The sequence below is a fragment of the Scyliorhinus canicula genome, chromosome 1 (genome assembly GCF_902713615.1).
Source record: "Scyliorhinus canicula chromosome 1, sScyCan1.1, whole genome shotgun sequence".
Lineage (NCBI taxonomy): Eukaryota > Metazoa > Chordata > Chondrichthyes > Carcharhiniformes > Scyliorhinidae > Scyliorhinus > Scyliorhinus canicula.
Window position 1 is genome coordinate 129084359 of NC_052146.1, and position 26354 is coordinate 129110712.

The 26354-nt window shown below is 46.0% G+C and overlaps 1 protein-coding gene and 1 long non-coding RNA gene across 5 annotated transcripts in view; one reads left to right on the forward strand and one right to left on the reverse strand.

The window, feature by feature from the left end:
- The window catches only part of LOC119967385, a 44998-nt gene extending 36829 nt beyond the window's left edge, over positions 1–8169 (forward strand). Inside the window, exon 3 of the long non-coding RNA XR_005460974.1 lies at positions 8126–8169. This is a non-coding gene — a long non-coding RNA (uncharacterized LOC119967385). The remainder of the gene's footprint in view (positions 1–8125) is intronic.
- LOC119967372 (grainyhead-like protein 3 homolog) overlaps positions 1–26354 on the reverse strand; it is a 109199-nt gene that overhangs the window by 43829 nt on the left and 39016 nt on the right. For all 4 annotated transcript variants that reach the window (XM_038799857.1, XM_038799846.1, XM_038799865.1 and 1 more), the window contains exons 2-7: positions 21105–21291; positions 19676–19746; positions 17989–18292; positions 13258–13322; positions 12434–12590; positions 2991–3102 (exon numbers count right to left, since the gene is read on the reverse strand). In XM_038799857.1, coding sequence (XP_038655785.1) covers positions 2991–3102; positions 12434–12590; positions 13258–13322; positions 17989–18292; positions 19676–19746; positions 21105–21291 — 896 coding nt within the window. The remainder of the gene's footprint in view (positions 1–2990; positions 3103–12433; positions 12591–13257; positions 13323–17988; positions 18293–19675; positions 19747–21104; positions 21292–26354) is intronic.

Genomic DNA, 26354 nt, shown 5'->3' on the forward strand with positions numbered 1-26354 from the left:
GAATTAACAGTGCAGAAGGAGGCCATTTGGCCCATCGAGTCTGCACCGGCTCTTGGAAAGAGCACCCTACCCAAGGTCAACACCTCCACCCTATCCCTATAACCCAGTAACCCCACCTAACACTAAGGGCAATTTATCATGGCCAATCCACCTAACCTGCACATCTTTGGACTGTGGGAGGAAACCGGAGCACCTGGAAGAAACCCACGCACGCACGGGGAGGATGTGCAGACTCCGCACAGACAGTGACCCAAGCCGGAATCGAACCTGGGACCCTGGAGCTGTGAAGCAATTATGCTATCCACAATGCTACCATGCTGCCCTTTTGGGTGACAAATTTCACAGGCAGGTAAAGCAGCAGAGCTACCCCGAAGATCAGAACATCAGAGGTCCAGTAGGCCCTGGGACATACTGCCACCTGCCTCTGGCTGCCCCAGTAAGTGGCAGCAATGTGCACAGATAGAATGGCAATCAATTGGAGTCCTGCGACTACTCTCTTGCTATCAATTATATGCGGCAGATGGAGGGGGTGGGGGAGCAGCCAGTGGCCACGGAGGAAGCGAGACCCAAAGTTTCCAAAATTGTCCCTTTCTTTTCTATTCGATTGTGTAGTGAATCCGACACTTGAGTCCATATTTTAAAATGTTGTTTCGACTTCAATAACAAAGCTTAAAAGTATGCTGGGTGTTTCAAAAAGTGAGACTAATTTTCTTTTAATTTTGGAGTGTTCAATTCAATTTTTCCAATTAAAGGCCAATTTAGTGTGCTCATTCCAGCTACCCTGCACACCTATGGGTTGGGGGGGTGAAGCCCAAGCAGACACGGGGTGAATGTGCAAACTCGACAGGGACAGTGACCCAGAACCGGACCTCAGCACCATGAGGCAGCAGTGTTAACCACTGTGCCACAGAGCTGCCCAAAGTGGGACTAATTTGAATTTCTCCAACAAAACATCTCCACTGATACAATAAATAAAAGCAAAATACTGTGGATGCTGGAAATCTGAAATAAAAACAGAAAATGCTCGATAACCTCACAAGGTCGGGCAGCATCAGTGGAGAGAGAAACAGAGTTAACATTTCAAGTCCGAATGTCTCTCTGATTCTCCGCCGGCGTGATTCTCCGTTATGCCAGCGCCCAGGGGTTTCCCAACGGCGTGGGGCTGCCCCACAATGGGAAACCCCATTGACCAGCTGGTGTAATGGAGAATCCCGTCGGCCGGTCGGGGCAGAAATTTGGTGCGTTGGGGCGGAAAATCCCACCCATGATGTGCTGAATGGACGTTTTCTGTGCTGTGACCTTCAACAGTTATTTTTTGTTATAAATTTAGAGTACCCAATTCATTTTTTTCCAATTAAGGGGCAAATTAGAGTGGCCAATCCACCTAGCTTGCACATCTTTTTGGGTTGTGGGGGAGAAACCCACGCAAACACAGAGAGAATGGACAAACTCCACACGGACAGTGACCCAGAGCCGGGATTGAATCTGGGACATCGGCGCCTTGAGGCGGCAGTGCTCAACCACTGCGCCACGTGCTGCCTGACCTTCAACAGTTATGCATGAAATCCTTCCTTTAACTATTGAAGAATGAAAAGCTTCTCACATCTTCTAACCCTTCAGAAATGTCCCATGGTATCTACATTGATCAGGCAAGAATGAATCACCTTTCTCTTTGGAAAATCCTGCAAACGTTTAAGGTCTGTAATTTCTTTGTCTGAACCATTTATGTGGGGAATTTAGAAGAGGCCTGTTTAATCATTGACCCTCCCAGGCTGGTTAGCACAGTGAAAATGATTTATTTCCCCCCACTAGTCAACGGTGTGCAGGTTAGCAGAACATGTGAACAACATTATACATCATTGCCATTAATCATAGAATCATAGAATCCCTACAGTGCAAAAGCAGGCCTTTTGGCCCAGCAGGTCTGCACCGACCATCTGAAGGAGAACCCCACCTAGGCCCACATCCCTGCCGTAGCCCTGTAACCCCACCCAACCTTTTGGACACTAACGGGCAAATTAGCATGGCCAATCCACCTAACCTGCACATCTGTGGACTACAGGAAGAAACTCCCGGAGCATCCAGAGGAAACACACTTGGACACAGGGAGAACATACAAATTCCACACAGTCACCCAAGGTTGGAATTGATCCTGCGCCCATGGTGCTGTGAAGCAGACGTGCTTACCATTTTGCCACCGCCCAACCTACAATCTGAGTTAATCTACAATTTCACATTAGACCTGTATTTACAGCACAGAAACAGACCATTCAGGTCTACAGGTTGTGCTGGTTGTTATACTATTTTGGTTCACACTGGTATTTATTCCTCACATGCGCTTTGTCCTTCTTGATCTAACCTTTAAATGGTCGCATCCTTACAAATCTGCCTGATAAGCTGATTTTCTCGAGCGCAGTTTGGCTGGCTGTTGATGGTGAGGCTAAAGTCATCCGGAGAGTTTTTTGCTGATTATTTGAATCAATTGACTTTGCAAGATTGAGCAGTGTTCACCTTGGGGCACTTTGGCTTAACAGCACCGGCATCTATAACACTCCTGGCATGTATTCTGCTGAGACTGCATTCAATTCCTTATGTCATACATTCTTCAGAGACAATAATCACCAATTAGACTTTAAATTTTCCTTTAAATCTAAAAGTCAGGACTGTTCTGTATGATTAAGTATTTTAAATTATTTTCCCATGCATTTCACTTCATCAAAGTGTTCAAGATCTAACATAATGGAATGCTCTCTGTAAAGTCTTTTACTGGATCACAGGTGAAATGAGTATTGAACACTTCAATAAGTATTAACGACAGCTAATGTTAAATTTTAGTGCCATTGGTACTCAGTACAATGTGCATATTTTCAGCATATTTCAGCCAGATTTTGAGGAACAAAAATAGTGAAAAGGAGTAGGAAAGAAAAGCAATTGGAAATAAAATGTAATGTCCAAGTTTGGTTAGAACAAGATGGTACAAATTTCCTCACCAAAATCAATGACCCGTTGCTTGACTGTATGCTGCCGGGAATGCCAGTGTTTCCAATACTTCACTTGTTCCTCCGGAGTCTTTGCATTGTCAAAAACAGCCATAATCGTACTCTACATGGTAAGAAGAAGTCATTAATCACTTAGTGATTCAACATTTTTCTGCAGGAAACTCTCAAAAAAAATATGTATTGGATAGATTGAGAAGTTACTGGAATGCAAAGTAGAATTTCTGCTCTGAGTTCTAGGGTGGCGGGAGTGGGAGTTTGAGTGATTTCCACAAGGTGGGGAGCGGGATGGCTGAACGTGCATGATCTTGTGCTGTTCAGCTCATTATGTTTGCATCTGTGTGGAGCACTGCGAATCCTGTGGCGGTGGTGGGGTCACCAGGCGCTCGAAGATCTTGGCGCTATATTTAACAGGCACCTGGAGAGCCTCCCTCCCTTCCCTTCTTAACCTGCCTCCCAGGTCCAGCACCTTGGCCTTAACATAAATATATTTCAGCTGGACATCTACACAATCCTTCTTAATTCAGAAAGAATGATGGGTGATACTTAATCGTGATGTTGGCCTGTTTGGTGGTCAGAGAGGAGAAGGTTTATTGTCAAAGTAAACTATGTAGAAACACAATTCAAGTTCCAGGCAGGACACAACAGCACGGCTCCTATCTAGGCTGGCTTTTATGTCCCAAGATCAATATCCCACTGATGGGTCTCCGGCCCCTCAGCGGGGGCGCTCATGCTCCACGAGGCTCACAGGGAGATTAATCAGTTCATCCTCATGGAGATTGTAACAGCCTGGCAGCTGGAGAGCTGGTTGGGAGCACCGTGTCACCTCCTTTTGGAAAGACCCACCATATTAAGTGCCCATCAGGCCCTTAACTGGAGACCGGCAGACCATCCACGGGATCAAAAAGCCAGGGAAGGAAATCCCACCCCCTGCTCTACTAAGTGCTGTCGGCAGCTGTGCACTGCCTCGCAGCACCATCGGGGAAATAGTGGCAGCTGCCGGTAATGCACCCACCAGAGGCCCAGGTTTGCAGAAAGGCCCAGGCCACAGATGAGTGTTGGCAGGAGGGGGTGTGGTCGTCACCACTGATGTATATATTGTATATATAGGATGTTGATATAGGTGCTTTAGGGTAAGGCCCCTGTTCTACAGGTATGGGAGTAGATCCCTGCCTGCTGGCTCCGCCCAGTAGGCAGAGTATAAATATGTGTGCTCCCCGTATAGCAGCCATTTCGTCAGCTGCTGTAGGAGGCCACACATCTCAGCGTAATAAAGCCTTGATTACATCCTACTCTCGTCTTTGCATAATTGATAGTGCATCAGGGGGATTGCAGGGTGCAAGTTGCAGTAGGGTGATGGGGCAGCACGGTAGCATAGTGGTTAGCACAGTTGTTTCACAGTTCCAGGGTCCCAGGTTCGATTCCCGGCTTGGGTCACTGTCTGTGTGGAGTCTGCACGTTCTCCCCTTGTGTGCGTGAGCTTCCTCCGGGTGCTCCGGTTTCCTCCCACAGTCCAAAGATGTGCAGGTTAGGTGGATTGGCCATTCTAAATTGCCCTTTGTGTCCAAAAGGTTAGGTGGGGTTACTGAGTTATGGGGATAAAGGGGATAGGGTGGAGGCATGGGGCTTAAGTAGGATGCTCTTTCCAAGGGCCGGTGCAGACTCAATGGGCTGAATGGCCTCCTTCTGCACTGTAAATTCTATGAGGCTATGATTTTATAAGGGAGTCATCAGCAAAAGCAGGGGGGTGACTCTTCCTTCCCAATGTCAGGTTCCTCAATCAGGTACTGAGTGCCTGACAACAAGGAAAGCGCCCAATCGCCCTGACAGTAGCCATTTATCTTTAATTGTACACATCCCATTAAATCTAACCTACTGGACAGATTTTCCACAATCTCTATTATGGGCATCCTGCAGAAGGAGCTATAAATACTGAAATGTGATGACCAGGGAAAGTTGTTTGCAGCCAGCTCACAGTGCTGCTATCTTGCTCTGCACTCGTTTAGGCAGAAAGATCTAGATGCTGAAGTTTGTCATGGAGTTTGTGGATAAGGGGTAAACTATGTAGGATTGAGGTAGACAGATAAGGCGAGGCAACGAGACAGACACAGGCCTCGGAAAGCATGGAGCAGGTCGAGGAACCAAGATGGCGCTGCAAGCAGCTACTCTGGAGGGCCCCTGTGCAAAGGGATTCCCCGGACTGCAGGGGCGCATCCACTCCACGTGGTATACACATAGTTGGCGGCCATGTTGGGTGACCCCTGGGCATAGGGAAACCCCGGAGTGCAGGGGCCCAACCTCATGGTGAGAGCAGCGACCGTGGCCATTTTGGACGGCCTCCTCACAAAGGAAAACCCCGGAGTGCAGGGGCTCGTCCACCAGGTACGTATGATCTTGCAGAACCGGGGGTGTCAGAAACCCCCCACCAGGATAGTCACCTGGAATGTAAGGGGACTTAACAGCCCGGTGAAATGATCTAGAGTTTTCGCCCACCTAGGAAGCCTGAAGGCCGACATCATTTACCTACAGGAGACACACACCTGAGGGAGAAGGATCGACTGCTGGTATGGAAGGCTGGGTAGGACAGACGTACCATTCATGCTACGGGATGAGGTCCAGGGGAGTAGCCATGCTGATCAGCAAGAGGACGAGGTTTACGGAGACCAAGACGGTTATGGTCCCAGGGAGACATCATGGTCAGTGGTGTCCTGGAAGGGGCACCGGTGGTGCGGGTGAATGTGTGCGGTCCCAATTGAGATGACACAGAATTTATTAAAAAGAGCATAGTGGGAATCCCCGACATCGACACACACTGATTATGGGGGGGGGGGGGCGACTTTAACTGCGTACAGGACCCACTGACAGATCAATTAAACGTGGAACGTAAAGAAAGACAGGCATGGCTAGGGAGTAGGGAATATTCGTGGAGCAGATGGGGGCAGCAGACCCATGGAGGTTCCTGCACCCGGGAGAAAAGGAGTTCTCGTTCTTTTCGCAGGTGCACAGGGTGTAAAACCACATGGACTTATTTGCAGTGGGGAAATCGGTGCTTCCAGGAATTATAGGAGCTGAATATTCCGTAATCGTAATCTCCAACCACCCTCCACATTATATGGATGTGAGGTTGGAGACGGATGGCGGCTGGACATGGACCTCCTGGCCAACAAGGCCTTCTGTCAGAAAACATTGCAGGCCATAGGCGATTACATTGGTAACAACCAGAATGGGGAGGTCTCACTGAAGGCCGTGATTAGAGGAGAGATCATAGCCTACAAGATGTGCAGACATAGGGAAGAGAGGGTGGCCGGGCTACAGCTCATCGACTCCATTCTGGAGGTCGACAGAAAGTACTCCCAGGCCCCAACCGTAGAGCTGCTGGCGGAGAGGAAAAATCTGTAAATGGACTTTAACCCGCAATCCGCCAGGAAAACAGTGCACCAACTCCGCCAGACACGGGGGATCTTCCATGAACATGGGGACAAGACTGGCCCCCTACTGGCTCACCAGCTGAGGAAGCAGGCAGCCATGAGGGATATAGCGCCGGTAAAGAACGACAGAGGCAGACTGGTAGCAGAACCAAAAGAGGTCAATCAGGCATTCGAGATCTTCTACCAAGGACTGTACACCTATGAGCTCTCCGATGGGGACGCGGGGATGAAACAGTTCCTCAACGGACTGGAACTACCAGTTGTGGGGGAAGACAGATGGGGGGTGGGGAGAGCTGGAAACACCAATAGATCTGGGACCACACGCCAAGCCAGAGGGCGGCAGAATGTAAATAGGGGAAATTAAGGGACGGACAAGAGAAACCTTTCTGTCTAATACAGTAAACAAACACAGCTAACAATGTACATACCTGTTTATAAATTTTGAAAATGCCAATAAAAAGATTTAAAATAAAAGGATTGAGGTGAGGAGAAAGTTCTTCACCCAGAAAGTTGTGAATCTGTGGAATTTGATCCCACAAAATGTCATTGACGCAAAAACATTGTGTAATTATTCCAAGAAGGAATTGGATATAGCGCTTGGAGCTAAAGGGATCAAGGGATATAGGGGGAAGGCAGGGTCAAGGTATTGGACTCCATGATCAGCCATGATCGTAAAGAATGGTGGAGCAGGTTCGAAGGGCCGAATGGCCTCTTCCTGCTTCTATGTTCTATGTATGTGTGTTTCTCAGTGGTGGGAGACTGCAATGGCTCCTCCAAAGATGGAGCAATTTTCTGAAAAGGAAGCAGATTGACTGCCTCTTACTCAAAGAGCAAAGGGATCAGGGGAAGGTGCTAGAGATTTCTAAGTGCATGGCTGGTATCAACTTGTGCCAACTTATCCCATACTCATGAGTTGTGCTTTTGCTCAGCTCAGACATTCTGGTGGAGTTAGCACTGAAGGGCCGACGTGGGTGCCATCCCGGTGCAACCATTTTGTGTTTAACTCCAGGTTTAGGCTTCCAAAGGTTTCCTCAAAATGGGGAAATAAGCAGATTTTGTTTTGTTACTTGTCTTTGAGTCCATTCTCCAAAAAAAGTTATAAAACAGAAAATTAAAACAAAATTGTAAATGCCATAAATTTTAAATGAAGACATCAGCTGTTGGATAAAGGGTTTGTGCTGCCTTTCCTTTGTGCTGGAAATATCCAGTGGTCTATTTCGAGCATTTTACATTTTAACTTCTTCATTAAAAATTGTAGATGTTGATGAAGATTTCACCCTATGGGTGTTGTAAAAATGAATTAATGAGGCATAAACCAACAGCTTCCAGAGAAAATCTGTGGCACGTATTGAAAATTTACATTTGTTCGAGCACATTCTAGAGCTGAACTGAAATGTGAGCTTCGTTAAGACCCCTTCAGTGCCAGTGTTCTGTTTACAAGTGTATACTTGTTAACATTTGTTCACATGCATATCAAGAAGGGTGCGGTGACGATAGGGGGTAAGAAACAAGTCAATGGCAAGGAACTGAGAGCACTGTTAGGTAAAGCTTAAAGAACAGGAGAATTCTCCTGGCAGCCCCACAAGCACTGTCTCAACCAAAGTCAGAGCAGTTCATGTGTGAGTATAGGTATAGCCTTCAAGTCAATCAGCACCTGAAAACTGCTAACCCAAAACTGTACTCTGCCTTTGTTCTGTGCAGATGCCATAGCGGTCTCGCCTTGACCATGCAGACGCTGCGACAACGGATGGACGGACATTGCACGACAATCGCCAGGCAGGAATGTTCCCTTCCAGTCGGGGAACACTGCAGCAGTCAAGGGCATTCAGCCTCTGATCTCCGGGTAAGCGTTCTCCAAGGCGGCCTTCAGGACGTGCGACAACGCAGAATCGCCAAACAGAACCTTATAGCCAAGTTGAGTACGGCCTCAACCGGGACCTTGGATTCAGGTTGCATTACATTCACCCCCGCCCCACCCCCAGCCCCTCCCACCATCTGGCCTGGCCTTGCAAAATCCTACCAACTATCCTGGTTTGAGACAATTCACACCTCTTTAACCTGGGATTACCCCCCTCTGTGAATCTGTAAAGACTTAATTACCTGCAAATGCTCGCATTCAAAGCATTTTCTTGCATCTTTGATTTTGTCTATATATATGTTTCTGGAACATACCTCTTCATTCACCTGAGGAAGGAGCTGCGCTCCGAAAGCTAGTGATTTGAAACAAACCTGTTGGACTTTAATCTGGTGTTATAAGACTTCTTCCTGTGCTCACCCCAGTCCAACGCCGGCATCTCCACATCAGGCCTCGCCAAAGTAATGATAAGTTGATTTGTCATAATTCTAGCTACACTGAAATCAGTGGCAATCGTGAATTTCCTGGGCTAACTCCAGTTTTCAGGTTGCTTAGACAGAAAAACAATGGGGTTGGTGCCCTGGTGACGGCATGAAGCCAATTTCAAGTGATGTCCTTGGCATTCTTCAAATCAGAAGAAGCATGAACTCAGACTTTCCATGTTAGAGAGAAATGGAATAATCACCGATGACCGCTCACTATTGACTTTGGATAGTTTTTGTGTCATTGCATTCTCAGGGTCAACTAATGGAAATAGCTTCTGATAACATTGGGTGCCGAGCAGCTGGCTGTATATTGTACAATATAAACTACAGCTTAGCCTTTGGAGGCTTTACAGTTTAAACATGCCACCTTTCAACATGCTTTGCTGAATTTAATCCACATGCACAAGATGAGGGCAGCACGGTAGCATTGTGGTTAGCACAATCGCTTCACAGCTCCAGGGTCCCAGGTTCAATTCCAGCTTGGGTCACTGTCTGTGTGGAGTCTGCACATCCTCCCCGTGTGTGCGTGGGTTTCCTCCGGGTGCTCCGGTTTCCTCCCACAGTCCAAAGATGTGCAGGTTAGGTGGATTGGCCATGATAAATTGCCCTTAGTGTCCAAAATTGCCCTTAGTGTTGGGTGGGGTTATGGGGATAGGGTGGAGGTGTTAACTGGGTTATAGGGATAGGGTGTTAACCTTGGGTACGGTGCTCTTTTCAGGAGCTGGTGCAGACTCGATGGGCCGAATGGCCTCCTTCTGTACTGTAAATTCTATGAAATCTATCTGTGAGAAGAGTGGCCTAATTGGATGTGGATCCTTCTTCAAAGGGGTCCACCCCAATCATCGTTTATTCTATGCACAAAAAATGGACTGAACCATTTGATGTGGCCACCATTCTCTGTTCATACTTTGCAGATCTCCAACAGATCTGAAGAAAACAAATTAAGCCAGATTTCCGATAAAGGCTCCTGCCCATCACTACATTATAGGAAGGATGTGACTGCACTAGAGATGGTGCAGAGGAGATTCACCTCGATGTTGCCTGGGCTGGTTAGGCTGAGGTTGTTTTCCTAAGAGCAGAGAAGGCTGAGGGGGGACCAGTTTCAAGTGTACAAAGTGAGGAACATAGATAGGGTAGATAGGAAGACATTTTTCCCCTTACTACAGAGTTCAATAACCACGGGGCATAGATTTAAGATAAGGGATGGGAGATTTAGAACTGATTTGAGGAAAAAACATGTTAGCCAGACGGTGGTGGGAATCTGGAACTCACTGCCTGAATGGCTGGCAGAGGATGGAGCCCTCACAGCATTGAAGAAGAATTTAGTTGAGCACTGGAAACGGCTTAGCCTATAAGGTCACAGACCAAATGCTGGAAAATGGGATTAGAATAGATAGGTACATGATGGACAGAAGGGCCTCTTTATGTGCTGTAAACTTCGATGGATCTGTGACTCCAATTTTAATCCAAAATTATGGCATGGGGTCGGCACGGTGGTACAGTGGTTAGCACTGCTGCCTCACAGCGCCAGGGACCCGGATTCCCTTCCAGCCTTGGGTGACTGTGTGAAGTTTGCACTTTCTTCCTGTGTCTGAGTAGGTTTCCTCCCACAGGCAAAAAAGACATGGTTAGGTGGATTGGCCATAGTTTGTTTTTTTTTTTTTTTTTCTTAAATTTAGAGTGCCCAATTTTTTCCAATTAAGGGGCAATTTAGCATGGCCAATCCACCTATCCTGCACATCTTTTTTGGGTTGTGGGGGTGAAACCCACGCAGACACGGGGAGAATGTGCAAACTCCTCACGGACAGTGACCCAGGGCCGGGATTCGAACCCGGGATTGGCCATAGTTAATGCTTAAGGTTACGGGGATAGGGCGGGGAGTAGACCTAGATATAGTGCTCTTTCGGAGGGTGGGTGCACACTTGTTTGTCTGAATGGCGTCCTTTGCTATAGGGATTCTATCGATTCGATGAAGTTTATGGTAATAGTTTAGAATAACCTAAGATGCTGTTACCTAAGTAATAAATGCCCGCCATTGTATCCAAGACAACAGCACAATTGATAAACTTGTTTCAGGAGATTTTAAACAACAAGCACCAATAAGAAATCTGTTAGTTTCTTGACTCCAGATGGAAATATTTTTAGCATTCAAAAAAACCTTCCAAAAATAACACCTCAAAGATCGTTTGACATTGTGATTCTGGAGATTGTTCAAATCGTGATAAGACATGAATGACGTTCTTCATAGACGTCTCTGCAAACAAGACCAGATTTACAAGCTGGGTTCCCATCATATTTGTTGGCTTAGAAAAAGCTCTTTTTCACATTTATGTGCTCACAGAACAAGTGGAAGAACTGCTAAGAAATGTAACTGTTGGCCTGTGTGGGCTGACACATCACACTTATCTTTTAAATAGGTTATGACTCTTTTTCACTTCAGTAAAATAATTCATTCAAAGTGTTAATATACCTGAACTCTCTGCCTTACATTAGAAATTACAGGAACTTCAAAATGAATATGTACATGAGCTTAAATTTTGCTTTATTAGAGGGCTTCACCTTCATAATTGTTTGGTAAAACCCTTTTGTTGTTCGGATGTTGTGTAACAGTGACATAATAATGTGAAATGGCCAAGATCTGCAAGATAACATTGTGCATTTGCCGGCAAATAGAAAATCCTTGGTAAACATTTCCTTCCCCAGGAAAACCATGGGCTGGATGCTCCGTTTCTGCGGCCTAGTGTTGCCTTGAACGGAGAATCCGCGGGAGGATTACAATAAAAAAGTTGGCGCGAACCCCTCTACGATTTTGGTACTGGTGAGAGGCTAGCACCGGCGCCGACCGAAACTCCCACCTCCCGTGCCGGAAAAGGCCAGAGAATGGCTCGGTATGGGCTGCGCACGCGCATGGCTGATGACCTGGAGCGGTCATGCCATACAACATGGCGGCAGTCATGTGCAGACCCAACCCACCATCCTCGACCCCTCATGCCCATCCCCTGGCAAACGCCTGGCCACCTCCCACCAGTCCCCCCAACTGTCGCAGGAGAACCCCCCCTCCCCCCCGGCCAGCGGCAAGGATCCCGGCCGAGTGTGGCGGCTCGTGACTCAGTCCGCAGCCACCACACCAGATTCTCGATTTATGTGAGCACACGGATCCTGCTCCGTCGGGAAATCGGCACACTGGGGGGGGGGGGGCGGAGCATCACGAGTGGGCCGGCTGATGAGGCACCAACAGCATTGCGACTGTGCATGACGTGCGTTACCAAGATGCTATTTCAGAGGTGGGTGGAGCATGGCTGACCGGCGTCAAAGCGACGCCAGACCCCCATCCTCCGCCCGATCGGCGAACATGATTTTGGCGTCGGGCAACGGAGAATCCTGCCCCATACCTCTGATATGGATAATCCGTCTAATCCATACATTCTTGCAGCTCAGAAAGTTGCCAGATGCATTTAAACATTGATATGCTCCTGGCATTAATGGATGGAAAACACTGAGGAAAATACTGATGTGCAATCAAGCAGGTGAGGCTCCATCCCAAGAGGACACATTTGGGGGCGCATCCAGTAGGTGTGAAAACATGTCAGCCAAACAGCAAATTTAGCTAGCAGTGCCAAACAAAATCTAGGTTAATGAAGCCAAAATGCAGAATTCAAAATATCTTACTCGGACTTTGGTTGACGGTAATTGTTGACACTTGTCACCTTCCACGGCTCTCAGTGTGATGGGGTAAAACTGTCCCTTGTTGAGGTAACCCATCGATTCCTCCCCTGGTTTCTGATTGACTGATTTAGGTGCTTCCAGCAAACATTCAAAATCCACCCTTGAAAATGAAGAAAAGCAAATCTGAAAACAATATTGCCACTTTTTGAACATCTTTGGGGTGGTTGCTCCAAATGTACCCTCCCTTGAGGGTGTTGTGCCTGCTGGCAGCCTGTATCAGACATCTGACACAGGTAGTTTTCTGACAATTTAAATGTTTGTTCCAGCATTGATATGAGGGTTTGAATGGCCTCCTTCTGTGCTGTAAGTTTCTCTAATGATTTTACAAATTCTATTCATTTTCTACTAAAGTAATTAAAGTCGCCATAGTCCCAGAAAGGGCTGTTTCTTTAAAACTATTTTACCTAATACAGGCGGCATGGTGGCACAGTGATTAGCACTGCTGCCTCATGGCATCAGGGACCCGGGTTCAATTCCAGTCTTAGGTCACTGTTTGTGTGGATTTGCACTTTCACCCGTGTCCACATGGGTTTACAGTCTAAATAAGTGCAGGTTAGGTGGATTGACCATGCTAAATTGTCCCTTAGTGTCCAAAAGTGTGTTGGTTAGGTGGGGCTATGGGGATAACGGTGGGGGAGTGGGCCTAGGGAGGGTGCACTTTCAGAGGTTCAGTGTAGATTTAATGGGCTGAATGGCCTCCTTCTGCACTGTAGGGATTCTCTAGTTCCATGATTCTAATAGCGCAAACTGAGAGGGAATATACCTACCTTGGTTTACTACTTGTAGCGTTTTCCTCATCACGGGATGGTCTTATCAAGTCATTAAGAAAGGCCTATTTAAAGAAATGGAAAAGGTTATTACATTTGTTACATTTGCATTACTGCCTCCAAAATTTCCACTGTCTACTTTGTGCTTTCCTTTTCATATAGCCAGGTCTATCCATGTGCATTGCGTTTGAACAAACAAATCCATAGTGCTCTTTTGTCATCTTCCCAACGCCTATTCATTTTCTCTTAAAACTTTGGCCATGGCCAGTAACCTCACTCATTCAGAAAGCCTTGTTGCTTAAAGCAAGTAAGAATAGTGATTTAAGTTATAGCTGTCTTAATTGAGAATTACATTTTGGAGCATTGTAATTACTGAGCTTGGCTCCATGTTTACCCATAAAACATACTATAAATGCTTCAAGGTAGATTTTACTTACTGATCTAGTAAAAACTAGTAACTGAACCAAAAAAGTGACAAAGTCAAAGTCCCAGATTAAATCTATGATGTGTTGAATTAGCTGATCCAGGGGCAAACATTCCAAATGTTACCACTGGTCTCAGGCCTCAAATCCACTGGGTTAAGGAAAAAAGGAAGTTGCCTAGGGTTCTGTCCCCAGGTCAGGATTCAGTAATCTTTGTTGGGAGTATTATGTTGGAAGAGGAAAGTGTTTGATTTGGTTATTATATCGTTTACATATCTGTATAATTTTAATGTAATTTATATGGTTATTATATGGAGACCAGGGGGTATACTGTGTGTGAATCTGCAGGGCATTGCAAAATAAATGACTGTTAAATAAATACTTCTCAGAGGTCTTCACACAGATTTCAGGAAGTGGAACTGTGAGCACCTTGAACAGTTTAATATAGGAAGTGAATAGGTATTGGAGGCTTTGACGGGCTTAAAAATAGACAAATCCCCAGGCCTGGATGAATCGCATCCCAGGCTGCTGTGGGAGGTTAGGCTGGAAATTACACAGGCTCTGACGGAGTTTTATAATTCCTCTCTGGCCACAGGGGGTGGGGGGCGTGGGGCAGAGGACTGGAGAACAGCTATTGTTGTTCCATTTTTCAAGAAAGATGGTAGACATAAAGCAGGGAGTTACAGACCGGTGAAACTAGGGAGGGAAACTATTGAAGACAATAATCTAATCTAATAATAATAATCTAATAATCTTTATTAGTGTCACAATTAGGCTTACATTAACACTGCAATGAAGTTACTGTGAAAAGCCCCTAGTCGCCACATTCCGGCACCTGTTCGGATACACGGAGGGAGAATTCAGAATGTCCAAATTACCTAACAGCACATCTTTTGGGATTTGTGGGAGAAAACCGGAGCACCTGGAGGAAACCCACGCGGACTCAGAAAGCGAGAGTCGAACCTGGGACCCAGGCGCTGCAAAGCAACAGTGCTAACCACTGTGCTACCGCGTCGCCCAGATTCTGAAGGAGAGAATTAATTTCCACTTGGAAAGGCATGGGTTGATTAGGGATAGTCAGCATGACTTTGTCAGAGCGAAGTCATGCCTAACAAATTTGATAAAGTGTTTCTGATAAAGTGACCGAGTGTGTAGATGAAGGAAGTGCAGTTGATGTAATTTATATGGATTTTAGCAAAGTCTTTGACAAGGTCCCACATAGGAGACTGAGAAAGTTGAAAACTATGGGGCGGGATTCTCCCGTACCCGGCGGCGCGGGGGTCCCGGCGGGATGGAGTGGCGTGAACCACACCGGCGTTGGCCCACCCCAAAGGTGCGGAATCCTCCGCACCTTCAGGGGCTAGGCCAGTGCCAGAGTGGTTTGCGCCCCGCCGCCTGGCGTGGAAGGCCTTTGGCGCCACGCCAGCTGGGGCCGAAGGGACTCCGCCGGCCGGCGAGAGTCTGCGCATGCGCAGGAGCGTCAGCGGCTTCTGACGTCATCCCCTCGCATGCGCAGGGGGGAGGGTTCACCAACGCGTCGGTCATCATGGAGACTGACACGGCCGAGGTGTAGGAAAAGAGTGCCCCCACGGCACAGGCCCGTCCGCAGATCGATGGGGCCCGATCGGGGGCCAGGCCACCGTGGTGGCACCCCCCGGGGCCAGATCACCCCACGCCACCCCCCCCCCCCCCCCCCCCCCCCCAGGACCCCGGAGTCCGCCCACGCGGCCCATGAGGAAATTCTGAGAGAATTTGAGAAAAATAAATTTCACTCCGAGGGGGGTGGAAATCTGGAATGCACTGCCTGGGAAGGTATTGGAAGCTGGAAACCTCACAACCATTAAAAAGCACTTGGATGAGTACTTGACCAACACAACTGCTGAGAATAACATATAGAGAGTGCCCATGAAACAGAACCCTGTAAATGAGTTGATGCTTTCAGAGGCAAAAATGATAAAAGAGACACAAAAACTAGGAAGAAAATATATTTTAAAGTACCTGTAATGTGCGAGAACATTTATTGCCATTTATTGCCTTTTACTTTGCAGGCCCTTTGAGCTGCATGAGTTTCTTCTCGGATTTCGAATGATTAAAATCAAGGATTTAAAATTTCAATTTATGCCGTTAGCAACTGGTTATGCAATTGTTTAAGTCTTACAATATTTTGCTCTCCCTAAGTTTTTTTTTAAATTTAGAGCGCCCAATTCATTTTTTCCAATTAAGGGGCAATTTAGCATGGCCAATCCACCAAGCCTGCACATCTTTGGGTTGTGGGAGTGAAACCCATGCAAACACGGGGAGAATGTGCAAACTCCACACGGACAGTGACCCAGAGCTGGGCATTGAACCTGGGATCTTGGCGGCGAGAGACAGCAGTGCAAACCACTATGCCACTATGCTGCCCGCTGCTCTCCCTCAGTTAACCTCTTCAATCCACGCTCTCCTTAGTTTTGAAAGTCCAGTTCCCTTATACTGTCATGGTTAACATTGATGGGACATCTAATATATCAAAGTTCTCATAGAATCCCTACAATGCCGAAGGAAGCTATTTGGCCCACTGAGTCTGCACCAACACTCCAAAAGTGCGCCCTACCTCTGCTCATGTTCCCACTATCCCCGTAGCCGTATCTAATCTTTTGGACACTAAGGGGTAATTTAGCAGGGCCAATCCACCTAGCTTGCACATCTTTGAACTGTGAGAGGAAACTGGAGCACCTGGAAGAAACCCATTCAGACATGATGAGAATGTGTAAACTCCACATGATCACCTAAGGCCGGAATTGAACCTGGGACCCTGGCACTGTAGGCAGCAATGCTAACAACTGTGCCACCATGCTGCCCGTAGGTATTTGACTTTGTTCTCCTATCCAGTTCTGTCGCAGAACCTGTATGGCTACAGGGTAGCCCAAAGATTGAACCTTGGTCTTTCATATCTAAGCCCTGGGTCCAAACTCAATTCAGACTAATAAAATATAGGCCTAAAAATGTTTTGCATTAAATGAGTGTGAGTGGTCTTCATCTAGCATTCAGGGCCCATGGTTTGGACTGTCCCTTATTAAACTCTATCCGGCACCAAATGGCAATCTCATCCAAATAGCTTGAGGGTTGTTGGCATGGGAAATAGTAAAATGACACCTTTGTGCAACAGTGCGTGTTCTACTGATGTAAGGACTGAGATTACAGCTAGCTGTACTTTGCTGGCCCTGATTTAATCACACGGTGGAATCAGTCTTTGTTAGGAGTCGAGTGAGCAACAGGTTTGCATGTTGGCGCCCAAGAGATTTTAACTCTATTAAGATTTACATTATGAAGACATCTAAAGACAAATACGTTTAAGAGAGCTTTTCTCACCATGAAACTTAAATACTGAGGTGGTGCAGCAATTGAATACAGCCGAATAAACTGGCTACCATTGATAGAGAAAATAACTTCACTTTGCAACTTCAGCTTTCATTTCTTATTTAACTTGGTAGAAGATTTTCCTACTGATATGTTCAAATTGAAAAACTAAAGTGTGCACCGATTCTTCAAAATTACATCTTGGTGGCTGAGTAAATAAACTTTCAAACTTCCTGCTCCTTTTTTGAATCAAGTCATCTTCAGCTTTAACAGAGTTAAATAATTTAGATTTGTCACTTTCTGTCAGCTCTGTAGCCAGGACAAAATCATTACCATTGGCTGTTATTTCACAAGATGAGTTTGGACAGACATTCGCTCGGCATACATACCTCATTGACCCCCAAATATTATCAAGCGAAACTCCAGAACCTTTGTCCATTTTTTATTCAATCCTGCTCTGCTACCTTCCACATCTGTCTCTCACTCGCCCCTCCTCCACCGCAGAACCACTGGAACAGTTCATCCATTCCAGTTACACTACCGTTTTGTCAGTTAATGCCTCAACTCAGACAATTTATTTGAATTCTCTCTTTGTAGCTATTTTTTCCTTAATATATTTTTCTTCATATTGTTTCAAGCACAATCTGATGACTCATTGCAAAGCTCTAGCCTAGCCAACCATAGCGCAAGGGGTTGGGGCGATGGTTGAGTACTGGGAAGGTTGAAGTCCTCCACTATTGTATCTCCCACAGTGACCACATCAAGATCAGGACTATGCCAAGAGTAGGAAAGCATGCCTGAACCCGCTGTGTAACTGCTTTGTTGCACAACCCATCGGTACACAAACAATTTAAGCCTACACCAATTTTAATTATTTGGCTCTTAATCTCGCAAAAATGTTATAAGCTAGCTCTTTTTCATAAACAATCACTTTAACAAATATTTGTATTACTATGAAAACTAAACCTACCTCAGGTGAAATGTCCTTGAATGTGTCTTTGAAACTGTTCTCAGGCGCCCATCTTTGTGGTGGTTGTGTCATTAAAATATTATCAAATGAATCAGTTAAACTGCAGTCATATAGGTCCGTGGGAATATCCAATTGTGGCTGAGATTTTGTAAAGATAGAGTCTGAATGGAGCCGGTGGGATCGTCTAGTTGGATCAGGGTAGTCTGTTGACATGGTGATATCTTCGGACAAAAGTTTCATAGTTTGAACAGAGTTATCCAGAGATGTCATGTCATCAAATTCAAATCCAATTCCAGGGTTACTCCTGTAGATAAAATGCATATGTGAAAAGGCACTGAGTCAAATAAGCCTTATTTTAATTGATCATTCAGCTTTTGAGTGGCTTTCAACTCCAAATGCTCACGTCAGTGAGTGAGTCAGTGAAACCCAGCCAACTTCCTGTGAGAGAGTAGGTTGGTCAGTGAGTGAGGAGCTTGTTCATAGGATTCCTTCAGCGTGAGCCCAATCTGTCTGGTGGATATCAGGCAAGTGGACAGTTAAAATGCCTTGGCGACTCCCCCCGCCTCCCTGAACAGGCGCCGGAATGTGGCGACTAGGGGCTTTTCACAGTAACTTCATTTGAAACCTACTCGTGACAATAAGCGATTTTCATTTTTCATTTCCTGATTTTAATGTGACTCTTTACAACAGGTGTATAAAGCACCTGGCGGAAGCTAATGGATGTCTGTAATATCCTGCATGGAACCTAAGGGGTGGGAATGCTTCTGGCATTCCTGGCGGAGTACGAGCTCCCCCACTATGGACAGGGTATCTCAATTAACCCATGTACATACGGTCGACCAGTAAGGCACCAACCAGAAAGGAACCGGGTAGGGATCTACTGGGGGTGTATGGATCGTTTGTGTAAATAAAACTTTGTTTCTTATTTTACTCAGTGTGGACTCCCCATGCTCTTATTAAAAGGTCCATCCTTAAATAAGCAGAGTGATGCCAGCACTTTAACAATGGCCTGAAGTGGAGAAGCTGCTGTAACTTTCCTATGAGGCCAAAACAGTGAAAGAGAATCTAGGGGAGGCAGAGTTTATTTGAGGTTTTTTTCCCTTTCTTTAAGGTGGAATATTGAGTACCTTGACTGTCATTTTACAACAAAATGGGAAAGAGACAAAGTTGAATCCAAAACTACTTTTGTGGAGCTGGAGGAACAGGGGTTTCCTGCATGCCCCACAAAACTTGCCTGGACCACCCCCCGCACTTGGTCCCACCATTGCTGAGATTGGATATCCCTCCCCCCGTCCTCCCCCTCATGCCTCTTCCTTCTCCTGACCAGCAGGGTGTGTGGGTAACACCATAGTGTGACAGCCACTGGGCTGTCTCGAGGAAATAATTTCCCACCGCAGCCTTTTAGGTAAATGCTAACATAATCTGGGTCTCCGGCTGGGAATACTGGGTTGGGGAGAGGGTGGGGGGGGGGGGGGGGGGGGGGGGGGGGGGGGGCTCTGAGACAGGGGGCTAATTTCTTGGGCATGCCCTGGCTCTACAGATAAAGGCCACTTGGGATAAAATAGGAAAGAAACGGTTGTCCACATGGTAATTCAGCCCAGTGTTTTCTGCTGTTTTTAACTGAGCAAAATGAGACTTGGCCAATCAGTATGAGAAATAACCATTAAGATCTGAAGATATCTCATACCTCTTGACTAAATTCGGTTCACACTGGCGAGGTACTTTTCCAGGCAGAAGAAATCTTTCCTGCCTTGGGACCTATAAAAGAAGCAACATCCCGTAAAAAAAACCACACAGGAAACTGTTGAGATTGACAAAAAGTTATCAGTCAGCAGGAATCAGTGTGAACTGCTGAGAGTAATTGTACTAACACATACTTATGAAAGTTCAACCACCCACTTGTTCATATCAGTTCATGTGAACTGAGTAACCTGGATCTTATCTGACTTTGAGAATGAGGTAATGGACTACTTACGTGGCTTCCTACATGTTTCTTGAATTTTGGGCAGCACGGTGGCTCAGTGGTTAGCATTGTTGCCTGCGGCGCTGAGGACCCGGGTTCAAATCCCAGCCCTGGGTCACTGTCTGTGTGGAGTTTGCACATTCTCCCCGTGTTTGCGTTTTGCCCCCACCACCCAAAAGATGTGCAGGATAGGTGGATTGGCCACCCTAAATTGCCCCTTAATTGGAAAAAATAATTGGGTACTCTAAATTTAAAAAAAAAAATGTTTCTTGAATTTATCCTACCAAAAATACCACCAGGAAAAAAACGAAAGGACATTGGATGGATGGTCAGAGTATTAATGTGATTAATGATGAGTTGCATAGAACAATGACATGAGCAGTACAAAAAAAGTTGATTTCTGGTAAGGTTTTTATTAACTGGAGAATTGAAATGTTGATAAGAGAAATTAAGTTAAAATCCTAGTGCAATGTGATATGCAGATAAATATTAATGGAACTGGTTTTTGGAGGCCATGCTTCTTGCCAAGGTCAAGGAACAGTTTGAACATAGATGAACAGAATAAATAGGAGCAGGAATAGTCCATTCAGCCCTTTGACCCCGCTCTGCCATCCAATAAAGACCATGACTGATCTTCTATCTAAAAATCCACTTTCCTGTACTATCCCACTATCCCTGATTCCCTTAGTATCCGAAAACCTATAGATCTCTGCCTTGAATGTATCAACAGCTGAGTATCCACATGCCTTTAGGTAATTACGATGCTATTGGTGTTAATGTTCATCATTTGGACTGCCTAGCCTTTTAGGATGTGCAGTGGTGGAATTACAGAGATACATATGGGGTAAATTTTTCGGTGCCACTCATCGCAAGAACCATCGTGGGCAGGATGGAAAATTTGATGGACTATTTAAAGGTTCATTCACCTAAGGTGGGAATTCCTGCTCTCAGGGCGAGTGCAACCAGAAAATCTCACCCATAGTACAGTATCACAGAAAAAAAAGGAAGGGATTAAAATTTGCAGCATGTGAGTCTGATGTCATTTTGACACCGTACGAAAAGCAAAAGGACCTTCGAATTGAGTTTTTGTTACGAAATTAACTGAAAATATGTTTGTCCCTTTGATCACATACCTTTCAATCAAAACAAATACCTTATAATAGTCATAGAGGAAACTCAAAGCAGCTACACTTTCATCATCACCATTGATGCTCATCATGGCCTTTGTTGCTGCAGTTAATGGATTTTCCAGATAGTTTTTCCAAGCTTCGTCCTCATTCCCGACAGAATGTAATTGGAAATTAACCCCTTCATTGTGGAGCACCATCACAGGCCTCAAACTGAAAGAAATTAAGCAGAATTACAATGAAAACCAGGCGACCTGACATCATTGAGACAAATTAACCAAAATGGCTGTTTACTAACGAGGTGAAAAATACAGACAACAATTACTTCATGGAAGTTCCATGGTCGATAAACATGTGGCGCCACACAGACTCGATACCCCCAGTTGCAAAGAACCTGGTCTCCACGATACAGAGGAGAACAAATTGGAGAAAGGTATCTTTCCTACTTCCCAGCAGCCTGTACAGCAGCAGGTTTAAGCCAACATTACTTGACCAATGAGACCAGTAATAAAGGGAAAAAGACTGATTTTAAGGAATTTTGAGTTGGCTACTGAATCTAATTGTTTTGTTCAGTCTGCCCGGGATTCCTAGGAATGGGTCATTATCAGTGGATAAGTCGAATGCCATTGCATTCTGATGAACGTGTCCTTTCCTCATGATGACACTAAGACAGGAGGGATATTTATGTCAGGGTGTCAGTGCAGAATTCAGCCTGCTGATTGCAACAAAGCCATGGGCCTCACGGTAGCATGGTGGTTAGCATCAATGCTTCACAGCTCCAGGGTCCCAGGTTTGATTCCCGGCTGGGTCACTGTCTGTGTGGAGTCTGCACGTCCTCCCTGTGTGTGCGTGGGTTTCCTCCGGGTGCTCCGGTTTCCTCCCACAGTCCAAAGATGTGCGGGTTAGGTGGATTGGCCATGCTAAATTGCCCGTAGTGTAAGGTTAATGGGGGGATTGTTGGGATACGGGTTACGTGGGTTTAAGTAGGGTGATCATTGCTCGGCACAACATTGAGGGCCGAAGGGCCTGTTCTGTGCTGTACTGTTCTATGTTCTATGTTCTATAGCCAATGCAATTAAACATTTTAAAACAGCTTTTATGTAAAACTTAAGAACAGCTGTAAATGTGAAGTAAAAGATAGCATTTTCTGAATGAAAAAGAACAGAGGACAGAAGACTTCAGCAATTAACAGCAATGAAGAAATAATTAGCAAAAGTATAGCATATTGCCTTTGGTCATGCTAAAGTTAATGAGGTGGCAGGGGAGCTTTACAGTTCATGCAGGTGCATTTACCTCTGGGTGACACATTAAAGCACAGTGGTTAGCACTGTTGCTTCACAGCGCCAGTGTCCCAGGTTCGATTCCCACTTGGGCCACTGTCTGTGCGGCGTCTGCACCTTCGCCCTGTGTCTGCGTGGGTTTCCTCCTGGAGCCTCGGTTTCCTCCCACAAGTCCCAAAAGACGTACTGATAGGTGAAGTGGACATTCTGAATTCCCCCTCTATGTACCCGAACAGGCGCCGGAATGTGGTGACTCAGGGATTTTCACTGTAACTTCATTGTAGTATTAATGTAAGAGTACTTGTGACAATAATTTTAAAAACGATTTAGAAGAGAATGGGTGTCTAGCCCACTGTTTACCCACCTACCTCTGAGCTGTCCCCTCAATAAAGTGGGTGGAGAGGGCAGCACGGTGGCGCAGTGGCTTAGCCCTGCTGCCTCACGGCGCCGAGGTCCCAGATTCGATCCCGGCTCTGGGTCACTGTCTGTGTGGAGTTTGCACATTCCCCCTGTGTTTGCATGGGTTTTGCCCCCCACAACCCAAAGATGTGCAGGCTAGGTGGATTGAACACACTAAATTGCCCCTTAATTGGAAAAAAATTAATTGGGTACTCTAAATTTATTTTTAAAAATACAGTGGGTGGGTAAGACATCAGCCAGCATGCCAATTGATGCCAGTTAAAGGACTCATCTCACCTCTGTCACCATATTGCATAGGCGAGGAAGGTGGAGTAAAGGAAGCCAGCACGTGCATTCATGGCCTTTGACTAAAATGCAGGAAGGAATGGGGAGGGAGTGTCTCTTTTCAGGAGTGTCCTGTACCCTTCCGGGCACCACCACCCCTTCCTGTTGTACCTCCATCCCAGCCTGCAGATATCCCCTCATCTCCCTAGATTCCCTGATCCCTCCAAAAACCTTGGACCTAGCTGTCAGTCCGGTATCCATCGACATTCTTTCGGGGACTCCCAGCAGCAGCCGTTAATCAGCTCTCAAGGACAGGATTTCCTTTCCCGTAGGGCCCATTCTCAGCACTTTAATACCGTCTGCAGCATATATCACTGCAGGGCACCCTAAAGGCAGGAGGCTCACAACCAACCATTCCACCAGCAGCAGGTGAGCAAATGCAACCCCCGTCCCCCATCCCACCCTCCCAATGTGAAAAACACCACAATCATTTTGAACAGAATCACACCTATTTGTCGATGCTTGCTTGAATTACATTAGTGTTTCTTGTGAGGATAACTGGGCAGCACGGTAGCATTGTGGATAGCACAATCGCTTCACAGCTCCAGGGTCCTAGGTTCAATTCCGGCTTGGGTCACTGTCTGTGTGGAGTCTGCACATCCTCCCCGTGTGTGTGCGTGGGTTTCCTCCGGGTGCTCCGGTTTCCTCCCACAGTCACAAAGATGTGCAGGTTAGGTGGATTGGCCATGATAAATTGCCCTTAGTGTCCAAAATGTCCCTTAGTGTTGGGTGGGGTTACTGGGTTATGGGGATAGGGTCGGGTGCTCTTTCCAAGAGCCGGTGCAGACTTGATGGGCTGAATGGCCTCCTTCTGCACTGTAAATTCTATGAAGTCCCGAAAGAAGTGCCTTTAGGTAACTTGGACATTCTGAATTTTCCCTCTCTATACCCAAACAGGTGCCGGAATGTGGCGACGAGGGGCTTTTCACAGTAACTTAATTGCAGTGTTAATGTAAGCCTACTTGTGACAATAAAAATTACTTTACTTTAAACTTGCTCTATTTTAACATTCTTTATTCTCCCTGCTATTTTTAAAATGTAGCAAAACAGCCAAGCCTTGTCACACCCTTCAGTGTCATTTTAACTACACGGCTCTTTGCTGTTCTCCAACATTTTGTTTTCATATGCTTCTATCAACAATCACATCCACAAATCTACCTTGTGAAGAAAAATATGAAATACCCACAGAATATTGTTATCTGCATGGCTTTGATCTTTCTGAGATAATGGTTTCACCCCTGACTCTCATCCAGAATGAACACAATATATTCCTCTTAAAGGCACAACCTTACATTGTACCAAATTCTTTTCTGGGAAAACAATTTCTTTCAGCGAACAAGCATCATACAACGAAGGTTATTTCGAAAGGATATATTCCTATCATAAAACATGTTTTTAAGTTGCAGGGGAGGGATTATTTCTCCTTTGAGATGTAAGTACATAATTAGGCTTTTTTTCTTTTTGTTAAATGATAAGCATGAGGATTTGCAGTACAGATGGCAAGATGGCCATCATTGAAGCAATTTGAAACCAAGCATTGCCCTGTATGCAAAATAGCATATTTCTACTAAATTCAATACTAAACTCAGCAGGGTTACAGATCTTTTCAAACTGGGGATCAATGTGCTGGATGGAGAGGATTCAAAACAGTATTTAATAAGCTAGGGGTTGAGCACTTTTAGGGAAAAGCCCTCCGTGCGCAATCATTTTCTGCAAAATGTCAATTTGACGTGCGAAGAGAAGTGAAGAGAATTTTATAATGCTCTCTAACAGGTTTTCATCTCCCAACTGCACCACATTAGGCACTGTTCTAGATGTGTCTCTCATCTCGTGAGGCTGATTCTGTTCCTGTAGGTGCAATTCAGCAACCCCGTTGTGCCTGACATGGATCCAGGTGCAACGGGTGGACTGTGCACGAGCCCCAAATTGGGCTCTGTGCCGTGCGCTGGGCCGATCATGAGTCACTCAACGCGCGCCACCCGGTGTGGGCAAGATCCAGATCTGAACTTTTAAATGAGCCATACACCACATTTAAATACCCAGATGCTGGATTTACCTGCCGCCCAGGACTAACTGGCTGTAACTGGGAGAACCCGCCAGCACATCATTTAGTACTGGTCCACACAAACGAGAACCAGTTGTAATGACACCTGGGGGTGTCTCCCAATCCAGTGGGACCCCCGGGCGGTCAGGGACAGGAAAGGGTGGCACCCTGGCACTCCCCCGGGCACCCTGGAACTGCCAGCCTGGCACTTTGGTAGTGCAACCCCAGACCGGTGCCAGGTTGGCACTGCCAGGGGTCAGGCCCGGAGGGGGCCTTGCCAGGTAGATGGGAGATGAGGTGGGTGTTCCCGCGGGCCTCCCTAAGGTTGGGGAGGGTGAGGTGGGATGGTCAAAGAGTAATGGGGGAGGGGCTGAAATGTGGGGAGGGGAAATTTGGGCAGCCTTTCAAAATGGCACCCAATCTGTGAGGAAACTCACCAGCAGGAAATCTCTCTAAGTGCAGCCTTGGCGGGGAGAATCTCTCCAAGGCAGAAAAACGGCAAAGTGGATAGCTGGGTGTTTCTCGGCACGGCAGCCACCAAGAAACACACCCCGCAAAACATGCCATGGGCCTTCTGGAGAGGATTAGTTCGATATTTTTGGAGAGAGTTAGTTAGATCTCTTCATTCAGGCCCTGCAGAATCAAAACTGAAACCAAACTGGAACCTCGTGACTCTGAAAACATTCCAATGGGATCAGATTCGATCACCACTTGTTACAAGGCAGAGAACATCCTTTTGAGCCAATTCATCAGCCATCAACCAAGTAAATCCAACTGCGTCATCACTGATATTGGCCAGTCTGCAATCACCAGTCTAAATCAGCACAGGCGTCTGCTTGAATTAAAGGCACAGGCCAATGTTTCCTTCTGCTTGAATTAAAGATACAGGTTGCCTGAAAGACTCAAGAGCATAAATCATCCATGGATCAAAAAAGGTAACAGCAAAAATAAAAGAAAGGCAAAATAAGGGAATAAACAGGAACAAACAAGAAGGACCCTTACCCCCTCAAGAACGGAGTATGAAGTCAAATGAAACCATTCATATTTGTCGCAATTTTGTAAAGAATCTACTTAAAGTCCAACTTAAGAATCTATAGGAAAAGGATAACTTTTAGCTACCCCAGTTCTTATCGATAACTGTTTTGCCCTCTCCCAAAGGCACACATTTTAATGGCCCTAGCTTATTTAAGCAGAGCACCTGGTTAACA